At 44.9% G+C, this 26,022-nt stretch overlaps 1 protein-coding gene across 2 annotated transcripts in view; it reads left to right on the forward strand.

Moving 5' to 3' along the window:
• LOC126528089 (prolyl 4-hydroxylase subunit alpha-2-like) overlaps positions 1–26,022 on the forward strand; it is an 87,588-nt gene that overhangs the window by 53,795 nt on the left and 7,771 nt on the right. For both annotated transcript variants that reach the window (XM_050175952.3, XM_055069115.1), the window contains exons 4-12: positions 2,418–2,582; positions 5,622–5,782; positions 7,909–7,954; positions 10,655–10,758; positions 12,637–12,807; positions 16,232–16,408; positions 17,123–17,197; positions 20,413–20,475; positions 24,172–24,240. In XM_050175952.3, coding sequence (XP_050031909.1) covers positions 2,418–2,582; positions 5,622–5,782; positions 7,909–7,954; positions 10,655–10,758; positions 12,637–12,807; positions 16,232–16,408; positions 17,123–17,197; positions 20,413–20,475; positions 24,172–24,240 — 1,031 coding nt within the window. The remainder of the gene's footprint in view (positions 1–2,417; positions 2,583–5,621; positions 5,783–7,908; positions 7,955–10,654; positions 10,759–12,636; positions 12,808–16,231; positions 16,409–17,122; positions 17,198–20,412; positions 20,476–24,171; positions 24,241–26,022) is intronic.

Here is a 26,022-nt window from a genome sequence, read left to right on the forward strand (position 1 = left end):
ACTACTACTACTACTATTACTGCTACTACTACTAATAATAATAAGAAGAAGAAGAACAACAACAACAAGCAAATTATTGATGACGACGTACCAACGAAAGCGTTGGATATGTTTGTGGAGAAATTTTCGAATGCCAGTACCTTAATTCTACCTTGCCGACTCGCATTGTATTACAACGGCCATACATTGCGTTGCTACTTCCATACGAAAGCTGAGGTTTGAAGCTCATGTCTCGCTTTTATAAACAAATAAAAAATAATAAATAAATAAATAAATAAATAAATAAATAAATAAATAAATATCCTTCACAACAAGATAACGCAGTCACGCTGCGTGCGAACATTACTGCGAAACAGCGCAGAGCTCGGCGCGAACAGCCGAGGTCTTCGTCTTTGTTTCGCACGTACTCTGTCATGACGTGAGCTGCTTTGAGCGCGGCCGCGGAAAGCCGTTCGCTTGACCGAGGGCTTGTATTGTATGAAAATCTCCCACTCGAGTACAATCCCAGTTCTAGTGCCATACGTAATCCACTGCTTTTCCTCTGACGTGATGGTGGCACTGAACGCCTGAAATTTCTGAGCCTCGCTAACGACTCGCCCACCCTTACGTCAGCGGAGCCGGACGGAGGTTTCACCATTCAATAACCTTCTCTCTGTCTCTCTCTTTCTCTGTTACGCATGTTGCTTCATAATTAAGCATGTTTTCTGTGAAAAGCAGGACGATAGGTACTCGTTTATTATTATTTTTTTGTTAGACAACCGCATAAAGATAACGGGCAATGAAGTCATGGAAATCCGTAAGGGAAACCACCGCGATATTAATGTAGAAGTACTACTTTTAAGGTAAAGGGCAGTGAAAATGGACGAAGAAAGAACTTGCCGCCAGTGGGAGCCGAACCCACAACCTACGCCGCCATGTCCCGGAGTGACGCTGGCTAACACTCCCCTTGTCAGATCCTGTGCACCGAAGAAAGTGTATGGAAGAACAGCCGTCGCCGTAGCTCAATTAGTAGTTGAACACACGCGTAATGTGGAGGTTATGGGTTCGGCTACCATCTGGGCGGCAAGTTGATTTTTTTCGTCTGGTTTCACTTCCTATAAGTAGCTTATCATCCCCATACTTCAATTAAAACCATTAAAACCGTAGAAATCTCCCTGATGCTTTCCTTGCCGGAATTGTCTGTTGTCTTCAACTGGACATATCTTCTGTACCACCCTTACTGAAGTGGTAAAAATGTTGGTGACAGACCTTTTTTTTAGTGCAGTAAGAAAATATAATCCGTGATTTTTCTCGTCACAAAGAGCGAATGCAGACAACAAGAAAAAATAGAGTACCCTGACATATCAAGTGCTCGAAATGGGTGCTAGGTTTTTTCGCTTTCTTTTTTTTGGATGGGGTGCCGCTCTTGCGGAATTTCATTTTTCTTGTCGCGATAATTTTAGGGGGCAAAATTAAAATAACTACAGAGACGGACTAAGTCGCCTCTTGCACTTTAACAACTCCCCCTCAACCCCCACCACGCGCACACACCCAAATGCCGTAACAAGTAAATAAAAAGTGTCTGTTCAAGACCAGCGTCTGTGAAAAAAACTAAATGGCGCCTTCTTTTCGCGCAAGGCACTTCCAGCGCTGCTCTGACGCCCAACTATACATGGTGCAACTCTAAGGAGCTGGCACGTGAATTTAGGGCGGATACTTCAGAGTACACCCCCGTGATGCCGCATAGCGCGTACAGAAGCACAGAACTTGATTTAAGTGACATTGCACGCATTTCACGGTGGCAAACGCGTAAAGTTTCGGTTTGTGCAAAACAAAAAAAGACGTACACTAAACGTCTTGTTCGTCAAGTGCAACCTCTCACAGCGACGCTCTCGGGCTATGCGAGACGCCCGATATGCATCTACGGATTAATTTAGACCGCCCTAGTGTTGTGCAGCGTGTTCCTAAATCTAAGCCCACGAGCTTGTTCTTTTTTTCTTTTTTCTTTTTTTTTCCATCAACTCCGGGCTGTCCAGAAGGCCCACGATGCGGCTGCGAGGCTTGGCCTTCCCGCCCCAACGTGGGAGCGGCCCGTAGTCTTGCCCCTATAACAACGGCGTGGAGATTCTTCCGGACTTGTGTAAAGTTTACTACCTACCTACCTATCCCGTCCCCTTCTAAACGCGGTGGCCGCTGCGGGCATTCGAACCCGCGACCTCGTGCTCAGCGGCAGAAGCACCAAGCAGCCACTGAGCTACACCACGGCGGGTGCATAACGTTAAACCGCACACATGTGTATACACCAAGGGTGTGCCTGTGTTACTCTCTCTTTCAGCAATATTCCAGCAGCATATCGGCCTTACCGTATTGCATGCAACAAGTGCCAGAGATAGCGCGCCTTGACTTTTGGCGTTCCTATCGTCCCTCTCTAATGGCAGAGATCGAGAGGCTGATGGTGGAGTCGAACGACACGTTCCCGCGCCAGAGCGACCTGCTGGACGCCGGCGAAGCGCTCATCCGCATCCAGAAGACTTACCGGCTCAACCTCACCGACATGGCCAAGGGAGTCATCATGGGACACAAGGCGACGGCGCAGCTCACCGGTACACATGCCATAACCTGGCCGTCGATATATTCTTTCGTAAAGCCCTCATAAATAAATCTAACGTTCCTATGGCTCGAGTGAAAGAGCCTATTTTTTCATGTCTTAATTTTTTTTTACCGTAGCGTGACTACATGTTTATTAAAAAAATTTCCTCGTTGAGTTACCGGAGATTCAAAAGTGTCTCAACTAAGAGATTACTACGTTATACTAGCATGCTTCTTTTGCAGTTGTCTGTTTCGTTTCGAGTTGTTTTGACCTTGCATTCTAGATTTTCTTTCATTCCCGATGAAGAAAGTGTGCAGGGCTTCTCGAGGACTGAGCCTGGCTGGCTGCGCTACGCGCAGTAGTCTGGGAATCGGTAGAAAGATAAGAAGAGAGACGATGTAACCAAGCAAGCCGTACGTTCAACTTTTCATCCAACTATCGCAGACGCTCACCCAGAGCGATTCGAATCATAAACCGCAGCGTTGCTGTAGTAGATATTTGCAGCATCAGCGTAGGGTCGATCAGCGAATGTCCCAACATCGCGTTATAGACCTTTTCATCGGGCGAGGAGGAAAGGGCTCGCGTCGGCGCTGCGTCAATGTGTTGCCATCGCGTGCTCCGGAACAATTCGGAGGTGCTTTTCTCGATCAAATCGACCAGGCTTCAGTTGACACAAGGTCGTCGAAGAAGCACTGCGTTTCAGTGCAGAATTAACTACAGCACGAGGAAATTTCTCTTGGCCACGCAAGCATGCGACGCGCATCCGCAGCCGCGGTGTGTGTGCGTGTTGAGAACTATTTTGGCTGTATCGGTTATTTTTTTACTCAACGAATAGCAGCGGCGTATGCAAACTGCCGGCGAGAATCACAAAACATTCTCACCATCTCAACGCTTTGCGTGGAAAGTGAAAGAAAATATAAGAGGGCATGCTCGTGTACGGCCAACCCAAGGCAACCTTGGAACATCTAAGCGTCAATCGTTGTAAGATATTTGCGTCAGCCACTGGCCTCGTTCTCATGCATTTAAGATATCACGATCACAATGCTAAGTTTACAATCGCAATGTTATGTCGAAATCACAGTGCTGTGTCTACGCTGGCCTCCTGTATGAGGCCGATGGCGTTGCTCAAGACAGTGGTCACTGCGGTTGGCCAAACATGATTCGTGTAAGCTTTGTGCTTCGGCATTGCCTTTGTGCTCTGTGAACCAGTAATATCCAAAGGGGATCACATATAAAGAATCCGATGGCTATTTGTCTAAGACAGGTGAGTGCGTCTTATAGAGATCGGGACGAACAAGACAGAGAAAATAAGAACACTGGCTAACGACAGCAATGAGACCTCGCGTGGTCATGACGCAGGGTTGGGTGACGCGCTATATAAAACAAACAAATTTATAACCCAGCATTTACGCCTGCTTCGGACGCTCGCATACTTCAGAGACAGTCGCTCGACCACTCCTCAGGTGTGATTACCACTATACGGTATGCTGTTAATAATAACCAAAACAACTTTATTCATGGGCGGACTCTTCGTTCAACAAGCGACGTAGTCGCAGAACGTATCCTCAGATAACATTTTGAGCGCTTTTCAAAGTAAACAGCACAACTTATTCCGCTGCAGAACGGTACCCACTCTGTTGGAATCGTCATATGTTTCACAACTACTCATTGCTGCAAAACCACGGCTTAGAACTACAGAAAGAATGCTGCAGTTATGTCACATTAGTGAGCGAACTTTCGGAAATACATTAATAAGTGGAAAATGAGACATCCACCCAAACGTAGCCAAGTTCTACAAAGCTAACTGCTTTGTAGCACTTGGCTACGTTTGGGTGGATGTCTGGTTACCGCTTTATTAATTAGTTCTCTCCACCTTGTGGGTTCCCGCAGAACTATTACTTCAGAAATACAGTTGAAACACGATTCAACGAAGTGATGACCACGTTTGAATTATTTCGTTAAATCGAGAAAGGCATCTTTCGGTCCTTCAAAATCTAAAATTGTAACGTAGAGACATGCAAAGTCTACCGCGGCATTGTATTTGCCGCTAATCCAGCCATCTGTCCCATAAACCATGAAATAACGAAAGCAACCACCACGCGCAGCCTCGTCAAAATAAAGCTAGGGATGTGACCATGAAGCGTAGATGTTCTAATGCGATGGCTTTAGAGCGCCTGCCCCATGATGAACCCGTCTGTGTCAAAATTAGAAAGAAATCACCGCTTTTTTACTCATTTATTTCAGGAAAAACTTCGTTAAATCAAGTTCGGCCAAGTCTGTTTCGTTAATTCGGGTTGACGACAACATTGAACCGTATGGGTACCTTCCGGTGAATGGAGATTTCTTCGTTGGATCGCGAACTTCGTAAAATCGAGTTTCCTTACGTCGAGTTTTAACTGCACACAACTGATCTCAGAGACGGATTGCAAGCTCAAACACGCGCGCACACCTAGTGCTTGGTGCTCCCTGCGCCTCAACGCCGCAGAAACTCCGACCATGCTGGCATAAATCGCTTTGGCGCGCCCCACAGAACCACTTCCCAGGCAGAAGACGGCACATAATAAGGAATAGACCGCGCGACGCCAAAACAACCACAGGAAACTGCCGCCGAGCGGAGCCGAACACAAAGCGCCTACGCAAGCCAGCTTGCCGACTGCCCAAAGATGGCGCCACTGCCTATGCATTATGGCAGCGCCCATGAAAAAATGAAATAAAATAAGAATAAAAAAAAACGGTCTACAGTAATTTTCATGTTTGGTATTTTCATATTTTGACTGGTGGGAAACAGAAAAAGTAAAGGAGAATGTTTAGCAGTATCGCACTTTTCCAATAGCATACACTGGCCTCTGCAATGCAAGGTAAGTATAGGTTTCTCTTTAATTACATGATCCCCAGGAGACGTTGGTGCCTCTAAGCCACGACGGCTCCTGCATTTCAAATAGAGCGAATGTATTCAACAAACCTGCACTGAAAAAAAAAATAGAGAAAGGTAACAAGAACGAGAGAAAAAGAAAGAAAGCTTTGCCTTCTACTTTTTACCTCCGATGCGCAGCGCGAGACTGCCTGTACTTCGGCCAGCTGCTCTACAGCAAGTCTGACTTCGAGCACGCCACCAAGTGGTTCGAGGAGGCACTCACGAGGCTGAGCCTCGAGAAGCAGCCGTCTATTACGCCGAAGACGGTGCACGCTTACCTCGCCAGCAGTCTCGAACAGGTAGGCCCCATACGACACGTGACCGTGAGTGTGCGCGCATTCGCAAGGAACACGACGTCGGAATCTCGGGAGTGGACCTGCGGCAGAAACCGAAAATATTACTAATTCATATTTTAATCGTGTAAGCGCATACAAGCGCCACAAAGAAGTCGAAAAACGGGCTAGCAAGTGTCTCTTAAAAGGGACACCACGCCCATCTGTTGGAAGAGATATCGTGCCGTTCTGTCTGAAAAAAAAAAAAAAAGGAGGACAAAGCCAAGAAGGAGATCAAAGAAGAAAAAAGAAAAAGAGAGAGAAACAAACGAAACTTAATTCACACAGTCACACGCAGAGAACCAGCTTTACAGACGAGAGTCAAGTCCTCGGGTTGGCAAGAATTCAAGTGCAGCTTTGCGAGCCTCACATCAACTTCAAGCACGACCTCTTGGGAAACAAATTGTCATAAAACGCAGTTCGAGGAAGATTAAGGTGTTGAAACGTGCTCACCACACAGGGACAGCCGAGGACAGTTGGATTGAACACTCTAACAGCAAGTGCTCAAGCGCTTTGCCGAAGCCAGACATTTGAGCATAAACCCACATAAAAAAGACGCAAAGCAAAGAACTCCATTTTCTAACCGACTTTTCTCTTTTCGAACCTAAAGCAGTCACCATTTTCTCACGAAGAAAATTGTTTCCGGCAGATGCGCTCCTAAGTTCGGCCTACAAGGTTCTACTAAGTAAGTGGTACATTTGCTTGCAAAGTTATTGAATTAGTTGGCGTAATCTGTGTAGAACAGGATTAACACGCTGCACTTACTTATGTTATGCGGAACGATATCAAGAGTGGTGTACAGTAACAGTGGCGAGAGGTTGGACAGAAGGAATGGCGACCCTCAAGGCCGTTCGTTGCACAGAGGTTTATAAGTAAGCGTAACATTCCTATAAATATGTTCCACTTAGGGCAACGTAGACTGAACGTGCAAGAAAGAGTAGAATGGGTTAAACTTTTTTGGTTAAGATCGAGCACATTTTGAGCAAACGACACCGTTTTTGACAGGATTGTCGCGATTTTTGTTAAACTTAAGAGTTTTGATGTAATAACCGTCGGCGAAGTGATTTTCTTTCTCCCTAATCTTGTTGTTACAGTTTGTTGCTACTGCGCAGCCGATTCTTATCACACTTGAGCAAGCGCTGTGGACCTTGTGCCTGAAGTCATTATCTTACGGTTGTTTGTTCGCTCCTGTGACAGTATTACGTGCATGAATTTATTTAGGACTGAGAAACATATAAAAGGTTTATTTGGAACCGTAGGCACCTCGAAAAAGCAAGCTGGTTATCTTGGACGATAAGGGACACGTGTGCATGATGATAGGAGTTGCGTGGTGCAGTTTTCTACCCTCTGTAACCTCTTGTCTAGATAATGAAAGTTGTAGATGAATGTTCGTGGCAAGCGCTTGAAGTATCTTTGCTTTGTTAAATTGTAATAACCACTATGTTTCACAGCTCTGTCATAAGGCTAGCTTGTCTGCAAGCATTAGCTGCGTTCAGTTAGGTAGCTCTTGTCGCAACTAACCATTCCTGACCTCCGCGACTCTCAAAGGGATCATTGGTTGTTTTCTAAGTTCTGGATTTCCTGGGTGTAATACAATATATAAAGAAACATTTCATGTAAACCGAAGCAGTAAGGCAGATTGTGCACGATGAGCTGTCACTTTAAAGAATTATGCACATCCTAAATAATTTGTGGCGCTTCTTCTAGTGTATTGTGCAAATAAATAGCCACCTTTCTCTCGATAATGCTTAGCACTTGTTTTATCACTGAGAACGAGTGAGCTAACCAAGATTTGGACGAAAATTCGTCAGGTCCAGTAACTTGTTAAGGGTTGCCGTGATGGGTTGCGGTGGTGTATAAATTCTGAATGCAGTCAAACCATATCTTATGTTTTACGAGCAAGTATACGAAATCAATTATGTATTATTGAACAAAAATTTATCGAGAATCACATGGAAAATGTAGGTATGAAATGATTTCAAGGCCGCACGTTCACGTTTCAGTGCATTTTTCTTGTTGGTTGATGCATGAAACTGCTTGCAGCGCAATTATTTAAACCCTGCCATGAGTCTGATATGTTCAGTCTTGTCTAGCTGGAGGAACAGCAGCGGCTGCAAGAAGAACAGCGCTACAGCACGGGTAAGTGGCACTATTACGTCATCATTTCATTGTTCGAAAAGGAGCAACTGCTACACTTTGCACTTACACAGGTCTGTCTTTGTCTTGGCTTTTCCATTTAGTCGCCAGAACGGCGTTCGATCAAGAACTGAACGTAATTAAATTGGCGAGCGCAGTGAGATATTTGCTGAACTCTTCGCCATACAAACCTTAACTGCATTATTGTCATGTTCCCTATATAGGAGATAGATTATCTGAGATATATTTCTACCTGAATTCGATTTATATCCAAACTTAATAGAACCCATTTTATAGCAGTGAGGTCTGTTTTTAAAGAATATAACAGGGCAAAGCTTGTGAATGAGGGAACTGGGCGTACTTATTCTGGGAAATGGAAGAAATTTGCTTTTTTATATTAACCCTGCCAGTTAACGCCAGGTATCTACCATACAACGGGAACTCCTCAGTTTTTAATGTTTTTGGCGGTGCTCTTCCGAAGATTTTCTGACCTTCTCCATACCTCCCCCCCCCCCCACCCCCTCCGTCCGCCCTTGCATTACAGCGAGCCATAACATATATATGCTCCATGGTAGTTGCTACCTTATAAAAAAAAAAAAAAAAAACTGTTGCACATGACGCAGCGTGAAATGCATACACGAAAAGTCGCGAACGACTGAACCTGCGTTCATAACTTTGTTAGCGACTTTTCTTTAAAACCATAGGCCCTGCCTTCATTAAGGTTTTTACACAAAATAAAGGAGGGGGAAAAGTCGATAAAATTGTGTTAGGTGAAAAATTTGCTTGCCACAACTCCAGTTGAGCGCTATACGTAATGCGAAGCATCGTTGTTTGGTTGTATAGAAGGGCATTCACGAAACGGTGCTAATTTTCGGAAGCGAAACATACACAGCAGGTTGAGAAAATGAGATCTTTATATACCATTTCATAGTTACAGATGATGATTAGGCAAAATTTTACAATTTTGCATTGTTAGAGCATGCACAATTAAACATATGTATAGAGTATTCAGAAATTCAAGCCCGATACCCAGCTCACGTTGGGGCCGGCCCTTTTTCAGCCATCAGTGAAAGCTGGGCAATCGCTGCGGGCCCAAATACACTGCCAATGCGTCGCAAAGGTTCTCCCAGTTATCGTATATCGTAATGCGCCAGCTCGGTGTCCCAAGATTCCATTGATTGCGCGAAAATCGCCGGCAGCGATACCCTCCGAGTGTCGTGTTTGATCCAGTGAACGCTGTACATCACATGACGTACTCAAAATCCCTCGGTTCACTTATTGTGGTTTCGACCGTGTCTTCACTGGTGGATTCATGGGCTAGGATGAAGCAAGTCCAATGTGCATCGCTGCTGACGTCAATGCACACTTGTGGAAGAACCCAAGCGTGCTACGGCTATAGAATTCAAGAGCAGATGTTTCGGGCCATAAGTGATTGCACATTGCTTCGTCGGCGTCATACCGCGCCCTACAGCTGCGCGCTGCAAATGCAGTTTTAAGTCCCTGTTCGAGAAGCGGCGTTATGCCGCACTGCCTCTGGGATTGGCCCACGATAACAGTCACATACCTGGCAGGAAAAACCGGTCTAGATTCACCGAGAATGGTTCGACGTTTAAAATAAAGGAACAAGATATCTGCGAAAAAGCAACACCTACCCAACGACTTACACCTTTCCCGCGCCGGTTTAGCGCAGTGATTCTGATACGATGCGCTAATTTCGTTGGACAGCGCATGGCAGAACCTTCTTTCACTTGACGCGCCTCATCGATGTGCGGCAATGAAAGACAGCACCTCCTCTAATAGAACACAGCGCGTCGGTAACCATCTTGCCCATCCTCACGTTGCCACGTGCAGCGCCCAATCGAAGGTCGCTGGTACAAGAAACGACACTTTTCAAGCAGCAGGTCGACACGACAGAGCGTGACTGGTGGCACAAACACAGGAAGAATGCGCTACGAAATTAACTATACAGGTCATTCTTAATTTATTTCAGTTTAAAAAGAAATATAAAAGACGCAACAGAACGATGACATGTTCGGTGCCGCCGTTCCTGCAACATCCATCCTATTCATTATGTCATTCCTACACGGATCCTCTCATTAATACATTCACAGCCGTGAACGCGGCGCATCAAGGGTAGAAATTTTTGTTATTCATGTACTAAGATATAACTTTAAAGACGCTCTCGTAACTATGCTACATTAGGAAGGGGCAGGGAGGAACAGTGATAGAAGTTATGACATAGAAATGTTACATTGATAACGCTAGGTCGTATACACTGGCCTAGTAAGAGTACATGCGGTTTCGGATACATTAAATAGAGACGTGTCCACTAATATAGGGTAATAAACAAGGAGCTAGGCTAACCTACAAAACCTTTAGCAGCGTGCTAGAAAACCATCAAAGTAATATAAGAGGGCATCGACTTGTATATGCCGCCTGCGTGTAACGTGAAACGATAAAAAATCATTTTATTGTGCTTCCCAACAACATGCAAAAGTTTCACATCATTAGAGTGCAATACAAAGCAAGAAACAGCGATTTACTGAGTGACTAGGCGAAGAAAAAAAAAAGAACCGCAGTAAATCGGGAAAAAGAAAGGCGAACATAAGTATTACACGGTCTCAATAAATTGTCTCGTTGTGTTTTGAACTTATACCGATCGTGTTGCTTCTGTTGCCGCGCGTATGCATTGGTGCAACCAAGAACCTTACGCTGAAGTCAGCCCGAAGACACCCAGCCTTGCAATGCCCTATGCCGAAGGATACCTGGAGACGTACAACAACCTCTGCCGTGGAGACAAAATCCGGGTGAGTCGCTTAGAAACTTTCTTGTTGCGCTCGTATTTTTTTCATGGCTTCCTTGGTATTCGCGCTTGCTGCATCTTTCTTTGTATGAGCAGCGCCGTGTCGTTGCCCCGTTTAACATACCCCGGCCGGAGATGCACATCAAGTGGCGAAGTAAACCAAATTATACAATTCGGCGCCAGCCAATAAGGCAGGCATGAAAAGAAGTCTTCGCAATAAAGCGCGCTTTAGCAAGTGACAGTGCGATAAAGGCCACGCAAATGACGGAAAGTAATAACTTAGAGAAAAGAGCTAGGGATGGCACTTGACCAAGATATCGGCGTATCTTCTTTAACGAAAGTTTGCTGGGACTTGTGCAAAGGTAGTAAAAGTTTCCCATAAGCTGTTCCTCGTGTCTGTAACGTTTTAATCGGCAAGTGCTATGGTTTATTCATTCAGTGCACTGATGTCGCCACCAGTCTCGTACAGTTATTCAAGTGCACAGCTTAAATACAGTAATATATGCGAATACCAAGCCTGTGCTTCGAGATGCCGTTTGTTTGAAGGCCTGGTGGTTTTTATGGTATAGCTAGTGATGGGGAACAGATTGTAGCCGCAACCTAGTTGTTAGCAGTAGCCCTCCTCGGTGTAAGGAGAGTTCGAGGACCTTCTGCCGGCCTCGGTTAACACCACGCAGACAAGCCTATACTGCAATTGTATACGCAGAGAGACACCGATGCGCATGCATGCCTTCTTGAGACCACCTCTCGAGCAACTCTGAACGCTTCTTCTCAACTACTAAAAGTCTGCGTTGCTAACAACGAAAACAAGACTTTTCACTGTCTAACTCTCTTCTCTCTCTGTCCGCCCCATGTTCCTTTGTTAGGTTTTCTACGTAAAGTTAATAGCTGAAAGGGAAAACAAGCAATTAATGCGAATAACTTTTGCTGATGGTATGCGGCGGCTGAACAAAGGAAGCCTTAGCCCCGGAGCCTTGAAGTCAGGGCAGCACTAAATTGCTGCCCTGACGAATACAATTGCCCTTGTCCAACCGAAGGTTGTACGCAGAGGTTTTCATTGTTCGGCCGCTGTTAGTAAACTCAAGCAGACTCCTTCAATACGTACTTCAAGTCTTCAATACAAGTGTGAGCCTTTTGTGCGTTTTCGGGATTTAGTAATGTTTTTTAAGCGAGTGCGCCATGACGTATAGCAAATAAATTTACCAGGAAGGCTCATACCTACGTGGGAGACCACGACATTGAACAAAGCCAAACAACACGTTGTAGCCAATTTACTGCAGCTGAATGTGGTAAAGGCTACGATAGTTAATGAGAACCAAGCCATAGAATTTAGAGTCCGTTCGTTGTAATTGTTCATTACTGTTCGTTGTATATTATTCCCAAGGAAACTAAGGCCCCAGTCTGGGTCTCCTGCATGGTAGGCTCATGTCTCTTTACTCATCCCATTATTGACGTGCTGCACCAGGAGTGGCCACCATAGTCCGTTCATTGTGTCACGAAAAAAGCACAACAGACGACGAGCGTAGGATTACGCATGACGAGTGTTGTTCTGTGTTTTATGTAGCCGATGCATATTATAGGATCACACGGGGCAGGGCTAATCTTGCCTTTACAAAGGTCGTGTGAGAAATTTTGTTGCCTTTCTGATTACGTTTCGTAGCCTTCACTAAACTATCTGTTGAAATGCGAATGATTATCATGTGTAAGTTTTAGAAAGGTGTGTATTCGCGTTGCTATTCAACCACAATAAACAAAACTCTTCAGCATACATGGAACACCCCTAGAGCCTATACATAGCTGACAGCTTGCGTTCCATGAAATCGTGCTACAGAGCTTATACTTATTCTGCATTGTATGCACGTCACCCTGACCCTGTGCCCAGAATGCTACCGAAGAGAAGGACCTGCGCTGTTACCTGAGCGTTCCGCACCCATACTTCCGAATCGGCCCGGTCAAAATGGAGGTCATGAGCCTAGACCCCTACATCGTCCAGTTCTACGACGTCATCTGGCCCAAGGAGATACGAGCAATTCGCAGCATTGGAGATCCCATAGTGAGTCAGTTTCTGATATTCCGCGGAGTTAGTGTCACGCCCGCCTGTAACGAACTGTTTCGTTTTCTCGACAAAAATCAGCGGAGGCAACTTTCTTGCCACTAGGCAGCCTCAGGATGCCATGGCATCGACCGTCTCTTCACCGCATTACTGAAAGAAACTTTATCATTGAAGTGTCATGCACAGCGTTTTATCAGTAAAGCCGACGAGAAAACTTGTACCGCTGCACTCACTTCGTGGTCACAGTCTCTGTCAAAAGTGGCCAGTTGCCCCTGCTTGCGTCGCCAGTCTGCAAGCTTAACTTGCCAAACCTTACCAGTGCATGTTTTGTTTTTCTCATTGTTCCCGAATCTTAAATGAAGAGCACGTTCCGAAGTTGCTTTGCCGAGGCTATTATTTTGCCACCACTACCCTTCCAATAAATTATTAGAAAGTGTAGTAGGCGACCTTGCTGATACATCACCGATGCGAGCCGGCATAGACATTCCCACTCGCTGCTTGCTTCTATAATTCTTGGGAATTCAGAGTTCTCCTCAAGGGCATTATTCAAGTAAACTCCGAAACTAAAGGGACGGGTTCATATACTGATATTCTCAAACTAGCAGAATCAAGCAGCACGTGTACTCAAGCACGAATCCGGCATAATTCTGGAGTGAGCATTTAGGCAGCAATTTCCCGGATTTTCTTTCTTGTGCATATGGAAAAATCCGCTCAGTGTTGCTGGTCCGCGCTAAAAAGCTGTGCCGTCCTGTTCCCACAATCCCCTCCAATTCTCACATACTCATAGGATATCTCATCGCAGTCGCATTTTCATACATTTTAATCGATCTCAGTTGCATATAACCTCGCGTCCAGTCAGTAACACCATGATCACCGACGCTGTAAGATGAATGAAACTTCTCAATAATGGTGGATCGGCTTGCATTTCTCGCTCAATGGAACGACTTCATCTGCAACGAAAGTGAATTCACCGCAACTCATTCATCTGTAAGCGGGCACAGGCCGTTTGCGCACAATTGCGATAGAGGAGACACGACTTAGCCGTCTTCTTTAAGTAGGGCTACTCAGGTCTTCTCCTTTTGCATCAGACCCTGCTACTATCTGTGTGTTTATGTGCCGAGGACGGACGCCGCAGACGGATCGTGGGATCCCGTCCTTGCAGGCGTTATAGCCTCGCGTTCACGCGTCCATTGTGCCCGGTTAAATTCAAGCCATAGACTTCCGGAGGTTAATCGAAGCCCACCTTTGTGCTTGTCGAGGCGCTCCCCCCATCGGCGTGACCGACGTCCGAACGAAAGCCTATCGCGAGCTCACGAAGCTCGCGATCTCGCAATAGCGAGCGGCAACGTCCTCGGCGTCGCGTTATTACGAGGGCCGCCGTCAACCGTGCCAGCTTCACGCATCGTCATCGACAACGATGGCACGTCGATTACCGGTGGCCAGTCTTGGCAGAGCGTGCCCGTAATAACGGTCCTGTAAATTGGGATCGTCGCCATCTTTGAGGAACGCTTGCCTGCGCACTCACGCACACAGGCACGCGCTACGCAAACACAAGCGGGCGCGCACATCTTGCTGCATGGCACGAAGCAAGTGAGCACGTCTGTAAAAACCGTTGGCAAACTGGGACGCCTGATGCCAGGCTCTTCTATAGACGCTGTTAACCCCTTCGAGAAACTACCAGTGACTGGTAATGACTGAGTATACAGCGAAAACGCAACGTAGTTTTGAAATTTTATGGTAGCTGGGGTGAACGCTATAGCGCTGCACTGTACTTCAGAGCCATTGCGCGTGCGTGACCTCTCTCTATTTTTTTTTAATTTTTAGTTGGCTTCTTTTACTTCCCCTGAATTTTGAGGTCCCTTTTCGTTGATGCCATGTGGGCGATGGGATTGCGCAAGACTCTTTGTGCATTTGTTACATCACTGTGTCAGAGCGCTTCAATAACATTGTTTGAAAAGCAACCCCCCCCCCCCCCCCCTACCCTCCAGTCATATATGTTTCACCCATATGTGAGGCAATAACAAATTAGGTACTTGAAACGCAACCACCCGTGGTCTGTTTTCACAATGAAGAATAAGCTCATAAACTATTGACTCATAAACTCCTAATGAATAAATACATCGTTGAAAATTTTCAACCTGCAATGTCACAAAGCCGTCTCAAGTCAGAAGGACGACGTTTAGGCAAATCTATGCGCTGTTCATCATCCCTGTACTGCTATTCTAGCAGCATCCTGTAGACACCAGCGGCAGAGTCACCACCGGTAGTTTTCTTCTTTTGTTTTGTAGGAGTTTCTACGGTCGTTGTATAGCGGACACAAAATATAGGCTGGCGATGATATTGTCAAGCTGTCGTGGAGCTGAAGACCGAGACAGCGGCACAGACTATAGAGCCACGAAACTATCTATATAGTGGGCTGAACTTGTGACCACAAACACAAGTGGCGCTCGGGCAGAAGGACAGAGGCGAGGGGGATAGAGAAAGTAGGGGATTCTTCGCAGATGTATGCCAATGGAGGGAACTTTTACATCAGAGACAGCGCAGCTCTACGACTTCTCACATTCCTCGGAAGTGCTGAGCGTTTGTTTGTCGGCAGTCCTTACTGTGAATCGTGACTGGTCCCCCGGGGTTATACCACTCTGCACAGTGTCAATTTTCGCCACGTTGTCAAATTGTATACATACGACATCTTCAGTCAATCGGAGAAGCCATAGTAGGTCTCTCGGCCAATCAGAGCTGACCAAAGTGCAAATTCCACAATATAGCGGAATTCTACAGTGCCCGAACAGTGCTCCTAGTCGTACGGCCGCATCGAGAATCCCACTCCCATTATTCACCCGTTTCGTCAGGACGTTGCCTTTACGCCTTCTCTGGCTCCTCTTTCTACCATACTGTCTCTCCTCTGGGCAGTTGCATGTGAGTACAAAAGTAAGCGCTGCAGTTTCTAAAATGCCTTTGAGAAGGGATAACGGATAACTACAGCCGTCCAGAGGACATTGGGTCGATAGCCAGGGACTTCTAGAGGGCATTGTGACAATAACCAGAGAGCTCCGGAGGGCACTGTGGCGATGCCACAAAGCCCTCTGGAGCCCACAATGCCCTCGATGCGTGCAAGACAGCGACAGCGGAAGCCGCAGCAACAGCAGCAGTGGAAAAGTCGAGAGAAGAGTCACAGAAAGCTTCGCTTTAAAATTAGCATACATAGGTTGTTGCCTATTCAACTGATTTATACGGAAGGTAACTTTTTATATTATAATAACTTATTACTACGTTTCAAAGCGAATTCGGGGGTATATACGACACGCGTTTGCGTTGCGCTCACATTTGATACCAACCACGCCGTCTCAATGCGGCCCTTCACCACTGCGCGAATACCGTTGCGGATTTTCACAGCGCCACGAAACCCGGTTTCTCCCCTTCGCAGCTGGCCCGTGCCACAGTTCGCGAGACGACCGAGAACACGGTGTCCCACGGCCGCATCAGTCAGGTGGCGTGGGTGAGCCCAGACACCCACCCGCTGCTGGAAAGGGTCAACCAACGGGTGGCCATGCTTACCGGACTGTCGACTGACTACGAGCGCGGAGACTCCGAGATTATACAGGTGAGCATGCATTAAAAAAAAAAAGATGCATTTTCGCATGTATAAGCCAATGCGAGCAACTCGTACATCAAAGGCAGCGAGGCTGCGTAAGGAAGTTCTCGTACTCTTGGAAGCCCTAAGAATTTAGTTTGTATATGCCGTCTATCAACCCAAGACTTTTCTTGGTCCTCTTGTCTCTACATCCGAGCTCGCTACTTCTATAATCACTCCGCTATGTCCGACGCAAGAGTCGCGAATGATGAAAACAGCGAGAGAGAAAAAAGGAATGGAGCTGTGCAGACCATGTAATGCGTAGGGTAGATAACCGGTGGACCGTTAAAGTTACAGAATGGGTGCCAAGAGAAGGGAAGCGCAGTCGAGGATGGCAGAAACTAAATGGCTTAATGAAACTAGGAAATTTGCACGCGATCATGGGAATCAGCTAGTGAGACAGGGGTAATCTGAGATCGCCGGGAGAGGCCTTCGTCCTGCATTGGACATAAACAATATACTGATTATTATTATTATTATTATTATTATTATTATTATTATTATTATTATTATATCCGATGATTTTGATTATGATGTTGATATCCGATGAATGTTCCCTGTATGCTTCACCGGTTGTATATATCCTTTCGAACATCGCATGCCATACGCTCTGCCTCGCTCGCTTCGAGTTCTCAACCTCCCCTTGCTGTTGTGTTTTTCCTGCACGCTGTTCCCGACGAGCAGTACAACTCCTACGGACCCGGAGGCCACTACGAACCGCATCACGACTACCTGCTAGAGGGACTCACGAAGGAGCAGGTAAGCTGGGGACCACCGCAGTGGCGCTTGATATGCGTGCTCGAAATGATGAACATAGTGAAAGGTGTACGCTTCAGCATTAAGACGAAAACATAACTGCCGCATTGCAGGATGAAACATTTTAAAATGTAATGCATTTTAGCGTATCGTTACCGTTATGCCGTTGCCAATACCGGTTGCCACTAAATGTCCATGTGCATTGCTTTAGTCCGCATGCGCGGGGCTTACAGCGCGTGCGCAATTCTGACGAAATGCTCGCAGTAACGGCAATGGTAGCACGGCAACGTTACGCAATAACGTACTACTAATGGAGAAGCAATTAGGATGTTTCTGATTGAGAAAATGACACAAAGAATATTCTTCAGATAATCATAGGGTCTAACGTGTCAAAACCGCTGTGTCCTGATAACGCAGGCAGTAGTGGGACTACTTAACTAATTTTGACCGCCTGGGGTTTTGTAACGTGCGCCTAAATCTAAGTACACGAAGGTCTTTACATTTCGATTACATCTAAATGCGGCCGCCGCGGCAGGAATCAAACCCGCGACCTCGATCTCATCAGCAAAACGTCATAGATGGCGGCGGGTAACCAACAATAATCACACATGTGATTGTGAACATGGCACATTAATTAAGGGAGGCATAGTTTGGCGGCCGTCTAAGCCCAGAGGGCGCAGCCGAGGCCGCATACCAGGCGTCGTTTAAGGAATTTCAGGCTGAATTGCCACATATTACGCTTGCATGCTTTGCATGGGCTTCGACATTTAATGTCATGCTGCGTTCATTGCGTAACTCTGAAATCTCCGCGACTTTCACGATTTCAAGAATTTTACTAATTTAAAGAACCCGTGAAAATTCTTCGGCAGGCAATATCGACGCTCTATGCCAAAAATAAAAAAAAGAAACTCGATATCTATGAACCGTGGCTGCGGCCCAAGTGCCGGTTTTATAAACCCGCAAGATGCATGAGTCAAGATGCTGTGCGATTATACAGTAACTAAAAAAAAATCGCTACCGAAAACCGTATACGACCCGATAGTAGCGTCATTAATTGCAGGCTTTTCATGTATCCACGCTGGTTAATCTATGAGACTTCTCAAAAGAAAATGTTTGAAACATTCGAGACGGCGTACGACACTTACCCGGAATTTCGCACCGATGGCTCGAAGACGCTCATTTATGTCGGAAGCAGCGTGGTTGAAGGGACGTGGGAACACACAGTTAGACTACCACAGTTTGCATCAATTTTCACTCCTGAGTGTTATGCCTTGTGGATGGCAGTTCAAAATATTAAAAGCGCCAAACATGAACAATCAAATTTATACAGATTCTTTAGGCGCACTTAAGGCCCTGAATACACATTCAGAGTACAAACCTGTCATAGGCGACATCCTAGACATAATAACACATCTAACTAAAGGCCCGATCATTCGTTTCTGCTGGGTCTCAAGCCACGCGGTAATCCCCGGTAGTGAAAAGGCGGACCAATACGCAGCACCGGTAGGAAATCTGAATATTTCAAAGTTAATACACCTGTTAGGAATGGGATTCAAGCTGTTCGCAAGGCACTACTCCCTAAGTGGCAACGCGAATCGAGTTTTGAAAGACAACAAACAACTTCAGCTAATCATACCTGCCCTTGGGGAGTGGAAGACATACTATCATCAAGAACGTTTCGTCGAAGTAATTCTCTGCCGACCAAGGATAGACCACACGAGCATGAAACATAATTACTTATTGACAGTGAACGAACAACCAACATGTGACAAATGCCATGAACCTTTAACAGTAATGCATATATTAATCGCGTGTCCACATCTCGAAACGCATCGACAAATACACTTCGCCGTATTGTATCAATCACACACTACGCTTGATCCAATACTGATGCTGGGAGAAAATGCACTGGTACCTCTGATTGACGTCATCTATTTTTAATGCGAAGCGGGTTTTTTTCAGGTAAGCTTTAATTAGTGCAATGTATGCTGCATTTACCAACTAAATTTTATCGCCCTGCATCTGGCGTCGCACAGCGATAGTCGCATTTGCGCCAATAAGCCCAATTTAACTTACTATGCAATTATGCAAAGTGCCTCTGTCCCATCATCACATCATTATTGTACGTAATTTTCAAGTGCTCGTACAAGTTCAACATCACCGTATATATTGTAACAATTTGTTTAGGTGTAACCGTGTGTTTTGGTAGGTCTAAGTGGTGATAAGTTAGTGAAGCCATGTGGACTCACACATTTCTGTGAGAACTTGCCGTGTATATAGTATAAAATGCTCAGCAATTTCTATATGCAATCGTCCTGATGGAATTATTCAGTCATTGTGACTCAGGATATTTGCCCACACTTTTATTGAAATAAACCTTTTTCTAAACACGCGACATTTGCATGTGACCAGCTGACTGCGCTAGACGGTTACTGTGCGGTCAGTAGCATCTGCCTTCTTTCCGTCTTCTTTAGTTAATTACGTCAATATGCAACGCTCCAATTGCTACAAACTACTATTTGCAAATTCCCTAATTCCATGTTTGTAAAACACAGAAATATGTGAGATTATTGGGAAGCATTCGAAAATCTTTCGGAAAGTTTGTCAAGTATACCTTGAGTGTACCCCTTTACCTGCAGTATACCCCTTTAAGCACACCCGTTTAAGTATACCCCTTTACCTGCATCGCCTAGGACAAAGGATAGACTATTCCCGAAAAAGCCAAGCGCGCGAATCACGGCTACCTGTTCCAATTATTTCTGGGTTTCGAGGTGTTCTGAAGCCATCCCTCTATTGCTTACTATAGACGAGACTTCCGTGCAATGGCACAAAGAGGGAGTTTCGTTGTTTCTGCACTAATACATATAGCATTCTTTCTTTCACTTACTTTTTTCTTTGAGCTACCCCGCGAGCACGTCGCATGTTTAGCGCAGTTCAGGATCTGCAGCTCCATCTCCTTGCAAGAAAGCAAGAATAAATAAAGAAACAATACCGGGAATTCGAGGAAACGAACTGAGACGCGAGTACGCTGAGTGAAAGCGACGGCTGCGTCATTGTTCATGTTTTTTTAATGTTGATTTTTACTTTCTGCCTCAATGACCCCAAACGTGAATAGTCTCTTCGTTTTTCATTACGGCGTGCCGGACTGCGCCAGCATGAAGCTAACACGCTTTTGTGCTGGGTCTTTTTTTCTTGTTCTTTCCACCCGGTTCGCGCAGCAAGAAGAAGTAGACGAAGAGGACAAAAAGTCCGGAGACCGCATCGCCACCTTCATGTTCTACGTGAGTTTACGGCAGCCAACATCGCACTGCTGGACGTCCAAGACGAAAGGCGTGAAAGTGTGCGGTTTGGTTTACTTTCTCGGAATCTTGGCCGAGCCATTTTCTTTCTTGCATGCACTTTTCTTTACAGTTTGAAAAAAGAAAAGGCAGCATTGCGGCTCTGAATTTCCGGACTTCAATGATATCGCCCGAGACAGCGGCAGTCAAACAGAATGACTTACCGGTGGCACATTTCTGAGCAAAATTATTTAATAGACGGTTTTAGTTTGTGCGTCAACGTATTACTGTTCGCGCAATACCTCGTACCGGAGTGAGGCATGCGGCAGCAACAACGCTGGTGGCGACATCTCTTGACGCAGAATGTAACACCATGGTGCCCATAAAGCTAATAGCGCAATGACCTGGCATATTCTACTTAATGGCTGGTGTAAGACATCAGTTAGAGTTACATAACCAATTCCTTTCCGTCCCTCTATAGCTTTTATTCTACAAGAACACTCACCGAACACCAACAGGTTTAAATGCATTATAGTTGGGCAAAACGTCACGAGATGTCTCTACCGAATTTGCTGCTGCCGGTCATGGCACCTGAAACCCGGTAATCCGCAAACGGTAAGAAGTTTATGGCAAGAAGTTTATAAATTCAAACTCTCTAATACGGAACGAAATTCAGGTGTGGGTGGAATATGGACAAAGGAATATGGAACACGGTACTTGCCGGCGTTGCTGCGGACACCTTCGTGGAGTTCAGCATTCGTAGTTAAAAATAATGTTTCGCTTATTCCACATTCATAAACCTCGCCTATGCGGCAGTGCGGATTGTAATGACGCCGTTTCATTTTCCTTTTTAACGTAGCTTTGAAGGGCTAGATAAGACTTCAAAGAGCCGTGAAATACTAGTTATGAAAAGCGCCCAAGTACAAATGATGACAGTGTTGAGTGGTGCATTGAACCACTTGATTACGTTCATTTCTAAAAGTGAGAAGCTTCAGTGCCTAACACGAACGGATAAAAAAAAATGGTCTTCCAGAAAAGGCGTGGTTTAGCAAAGTCAATGGATTTATTTTCCTATATTTTTTTTTTTTTTGGGGGGGGGGATAAAGGCAGTACTTTCCTGCACAATTTATTTAGTGGGATAACTTTCCGCATTATAAACAATGCGCAAGAGATGTTGCAAAATAAAATATCTGTTTCTGTTAAGCGTATATGGAATTGTTTGTTATATAGAATTCCTAGATTTCCACAGGGTGCGATATTTCGTCTTTGTTGGTAAATTAACGAGTAACGTTGATAATTACTGTTTATCATTTAAGTCAAAGATTTCTTCCCACTGCAAGGCTATATCTTCTTGTTCTACAAACGTTCGAATCATCGCGCAAACATTTCACCTCAAAATTCCTAATTTTAATACCTTCCGGCTATTTTTTAAATAAAAACATTTGCGTACCAAAATTCCTGGCACATCTGGCACTATATTTAGTCCTTTTGTTATCAAGGGGTCAAAAATACTTTCACACAGTGCACTTATTGCTTAATGATGTCATTATTTTCTTCCCAATATCCGTGCAAACAAGGCTGGAATTGTTTGCGGTGCAACTTTTTTCATAAAAAACGCACGTATGGTAAATGATTGCGTTACATCCGAACAGAAAAGTACCTAGTTCTCTTAAAGTCATCACGTGCTCCTACGAAGCTTTCTTCAAAAAAAAAAAAAAAAAAAAAAAAAACACAACAAATAAGCGAAACATTGTCTTTTATTCTGAAAGATAAAGACAAAAAAAAAAAAGAACAACCTGTTGCAATTAAATGAACAATTCACCACGTGACCATTATTGTGGACCTGATGGGCGACTTTAGTTCAAGTAATGCCTGAACACTTTCTTATTCTTGTGTCCTAGAGTGAGCACCCTGTTCTAGCCATACGTGCTTTCTTCTAAAAGTAGAGTTAATTTGCTTAAATCACTGCAGTATCAAAACTTTGTACTGCAGAAAAATCAACCTAAGGGAAGTGCAGCTCCGATATGCGTCAATATTCTTAGTGATCGTGAGCGCGAACGTTCCATATCACGAATGACCTGCATCACTATATTTAGTTTTAAAGTGGGCACCGAAAAAATAAATAAATAAACAGAAGAAATGGGATTCGAATGTTTCGATGTTTTCAGTTTCTATTCTATTTTAAATGTGCTTCACATTGCTTCGCGCGCCCTAAGAACGTCTGCAAGAATATTCGCTCCATCGGCAGTGGCCGACCTCAGATTTCTTTATTACTGTAGGCGTAACACAAGCGTTTAGCAGTTACTCCCTAAAATATCTCAACTTACGTTGTTAAAGACGAACAACTTACGTATTGAGGAAGTCAAAGCTCATCCGAAAAGAGGAACAGATAACTCAGCATACTTCTTTAAACATTCCAAGCAAAAGAAATGTTCACAGGGCGATGAATGCTTGAAAGGGTGAACACTGGGCAAAAAAAAAAAAAAGATGTCGCTTGAGCCAAGCTTTCGACAAGGGGACTTGCCTTGATCGGGGCAGAAACTGCTTTCCTTAGCAGCGCTTTTATGCACACGAAGTTCACTCTCCCCCAGCGTCAAACGGGCAAGAGGCGTAGAATAGGCTTATGCGTAAGGTAGCAGGGAAGTCGAAGTGTTCAAAAAAGAACAAATAAAAATGTATTTCTTGTTTAGTTTTGACAGAGACGGGAAAGGCAGGGGTATACTGCGCTTCTTTTTTCCAACAATAGTGCCCCTGGAGCACTTTTAGCACTGAAGGGTACTGCTGTTGGTTATACCATGTTGTAAGCTGGGGAAAGTTCCTCGACAGGAGTATACTTACCTGTGCGATACCCATGGCAACTCAACACCAACACCCTATCACCCCCGTTTTTTTTTAGCACTTCGAATTTCCTCTTCCTACACTACGCACCGGCCTAATCTCCACCTCATCCCCCTTGAAGGTAGGGGCGAGTGAAGTACGCGTACTTAAAAAGAAAAGTCGTATTTTCTCCCGAAAGGCGAAGAATAGATTGCGATAGCAAATTAGTGCACAGCTATACGAAGTAAGGATAGTAGTTCTGTGGGCCGTATAAACTTGTAAACATAGTCACACTGACTGAATTAACAAGCGTGGGGTCCCGCGCGCACGAGCAAACATCAACACATTTCACTCCATGACCGTGGAAAGTCGCTGTCAAAACGCTGAAGTGAGGAAACGCGGCAGCAGCAGCGAGCGAATTGAGCTTCGTGCTGGCCGTTATCGCTGGCTAACCTTTGCACGCTTTCACTCTCACACACAGCACACGGCGCGCAGCGACGGTTTTGTCTCCCTTGGGACTTGATACGGAACCTCACGACGACGCGGATGGCGCAAATGTACCTGGAATGTCCATACAATTTCTGTCAGAATAAAGCTCCGCTATGAAAAGAAGTTGCTGCTCTGACGAAGACAAGTGTCTCCTAGTCGAAAGACTAGCTGTAGCGACATTCCTCGTAGTACCATTGTTAATCACTTCCTTAATCGCTGTTATAACATTACATTCGATAAATCATCTTTACCAGAAGTATTAAACAATACTTAATTTGTTTTCCCGTTGTCGCTTCCCATTCTATTTCATGAAGGTGGTCCTTGCCTTTTGATGATCGTTATAACTGTGCTGACTTAATAAATCGCATTTTCTTTTTTTTTTCACCGTGACAGCTTTCAGACGTGAGTTTGGGAGGTTCGACTGTGTTCCCCTACGCCAAGGCGGGTGTCTCTCCGCGAATGGTAAGAGTCATGTATTCATGTGAATCGTAATGTGAATGAGTCGTGTGAATGGTAAGAGTCATGTGATCAATCTATTTTACGTGGCAAAACCAGGTCGTACGAAAATGTTTGCAACACACCGGGACTCAAAGAACAGAACCTTCGTAGATCTGGAAATGTATCAGAGGCCTCCCTAAATGTATAGGAAACAGCAGAGCTGGGAGATGCTCCTCAAAGAAATGCGTAACTCAGCATTGCATTTACCATCAACTATAATATGTTAACAAAGTACGTAGTCAGCTGCACAAGCTCATTGTTTTTTTTCTCTTACATTTCTCTAGTATGATAACACAGAGTTTCCTTTCATAACGCGACGCACAATTCTTCCTATCACGTATTCAAGACAACTTTAAGCTTGAAGTAAACGCCGCATGTAGCGCTTATTTCTTCTACTGGCAGCGCGAAATTTTAAGGTAACACCAATCCTTAAATATGCAAGTGCATGGCGCAGTTCGGACGCAATAGAAATGTACCGCGTAGCTTTACACATAAGGATCGCTTGGAAGGATCGCTTGGAACCTTGTAGGAAATAAGACGCCTCGTGATGCAAACTGAAGTGATGTTTACGGAGTGCCCTTTCTGTAAGGTTTCTACGGCAAAGGAACAACCATGTCGTAAAGAACGACACAGCTGAAAATTCGAAGAGTCAGTTCACGTGCGCCCGGCGACAAAAGTTTACGGACCACGCGATCTGCGAAGTGGCTCAATTCCCGAGCAGCCTCTAGCAAAATCCAGTAAAACTGTGTACGACAATGTTGTTAGCATATCGAGGCCCTAAATGCAAATACGAGACTGCATTGTGAGGCTGCAGAGATATTCAGCTTTTTCTAAGATCTCGTGCACCGCAATATTTTGTCGCTGTGCGTACGTAGCACGACCGCGCGTTGGAAAACAGGGAGCAGTGAAACACACAGGGACAGAAGAGCGAAGTCATGGTGACAACCCGTCTTCATGCTTTTTCATATAGAGCCGGCTGTCGGACCGTGTGTCCCGGCTAATTTTATTCAAGCTGTTCGACGAAAAGAAAAATTGAAAAAAAGAACACGGTACAAGATGTGATTATAAGACATACGTTGTTCTGTCGTCAGAGGTCGGACGATTTAACACCACCGTAGGTCTTAAAACCGTATCTTTCTTTTCCTTAAGCAGCTTGGCTAACGTTAGTTGGCGGGCCACGCTGTGCATTTAGTCTATAAAAAAGCACAAATAAAAAAAAGTTCCAAAAATTTAAACGAAGGCAACGCTAACAAGCGAAAGACGGGATAGGAAAGACAATGAAAAGGCTGGCGTCAACTCCACTTAGAATGAAATGCAGTGACCGATCATGTCAAAAAATACAAACATGATGTTTCAATTTTCGTTTCACCTCCGCTTGCTTTCCAACAGGGAGCGCAGCTCTCCACAAAAAAGGAGGATCAGTCGACATTGAAGAAAACGTTTTCTAGTCGACTGTTGTAGAAAGCGATACCAGATGAAATAATGCAAGACCTGCAGCTCTTAATATTGCGCCAGATAAAGCGTCACTGCTTACGATTAAGGGTGAAGCTGCATTCTTTTTTCGTATTCAACAGGACTGTCGACATAGGTTTGCGAAATTGCCTTACATTTCTGCGGTTCGTTCATTTCTTATCACGTTATCACTGTTGATGCGTTCAACATTACATATAGTTTCCGGAGACGTCAGGAAAGAAACAAGTCCGAAGTTTCCTATTATATCCAACTAAATCATTCACCCATTTACTC

Source organism: Dermacentor andersoni, chromosome 9 (genome assembly GCF_023375885.2).
Source record: "Dermacentor andersoni chromosome 9, qqDerAnde1_hic_scaffold, whole genome shotgun sequence".
Classification (NCBI taxonomy): domain Eukaryota; kingdom Metazoa; phylum Arthropoda; class Arachnida; order Ixodida; family Ixodidae; genus Dermacentor; species Dermacentor andersoni.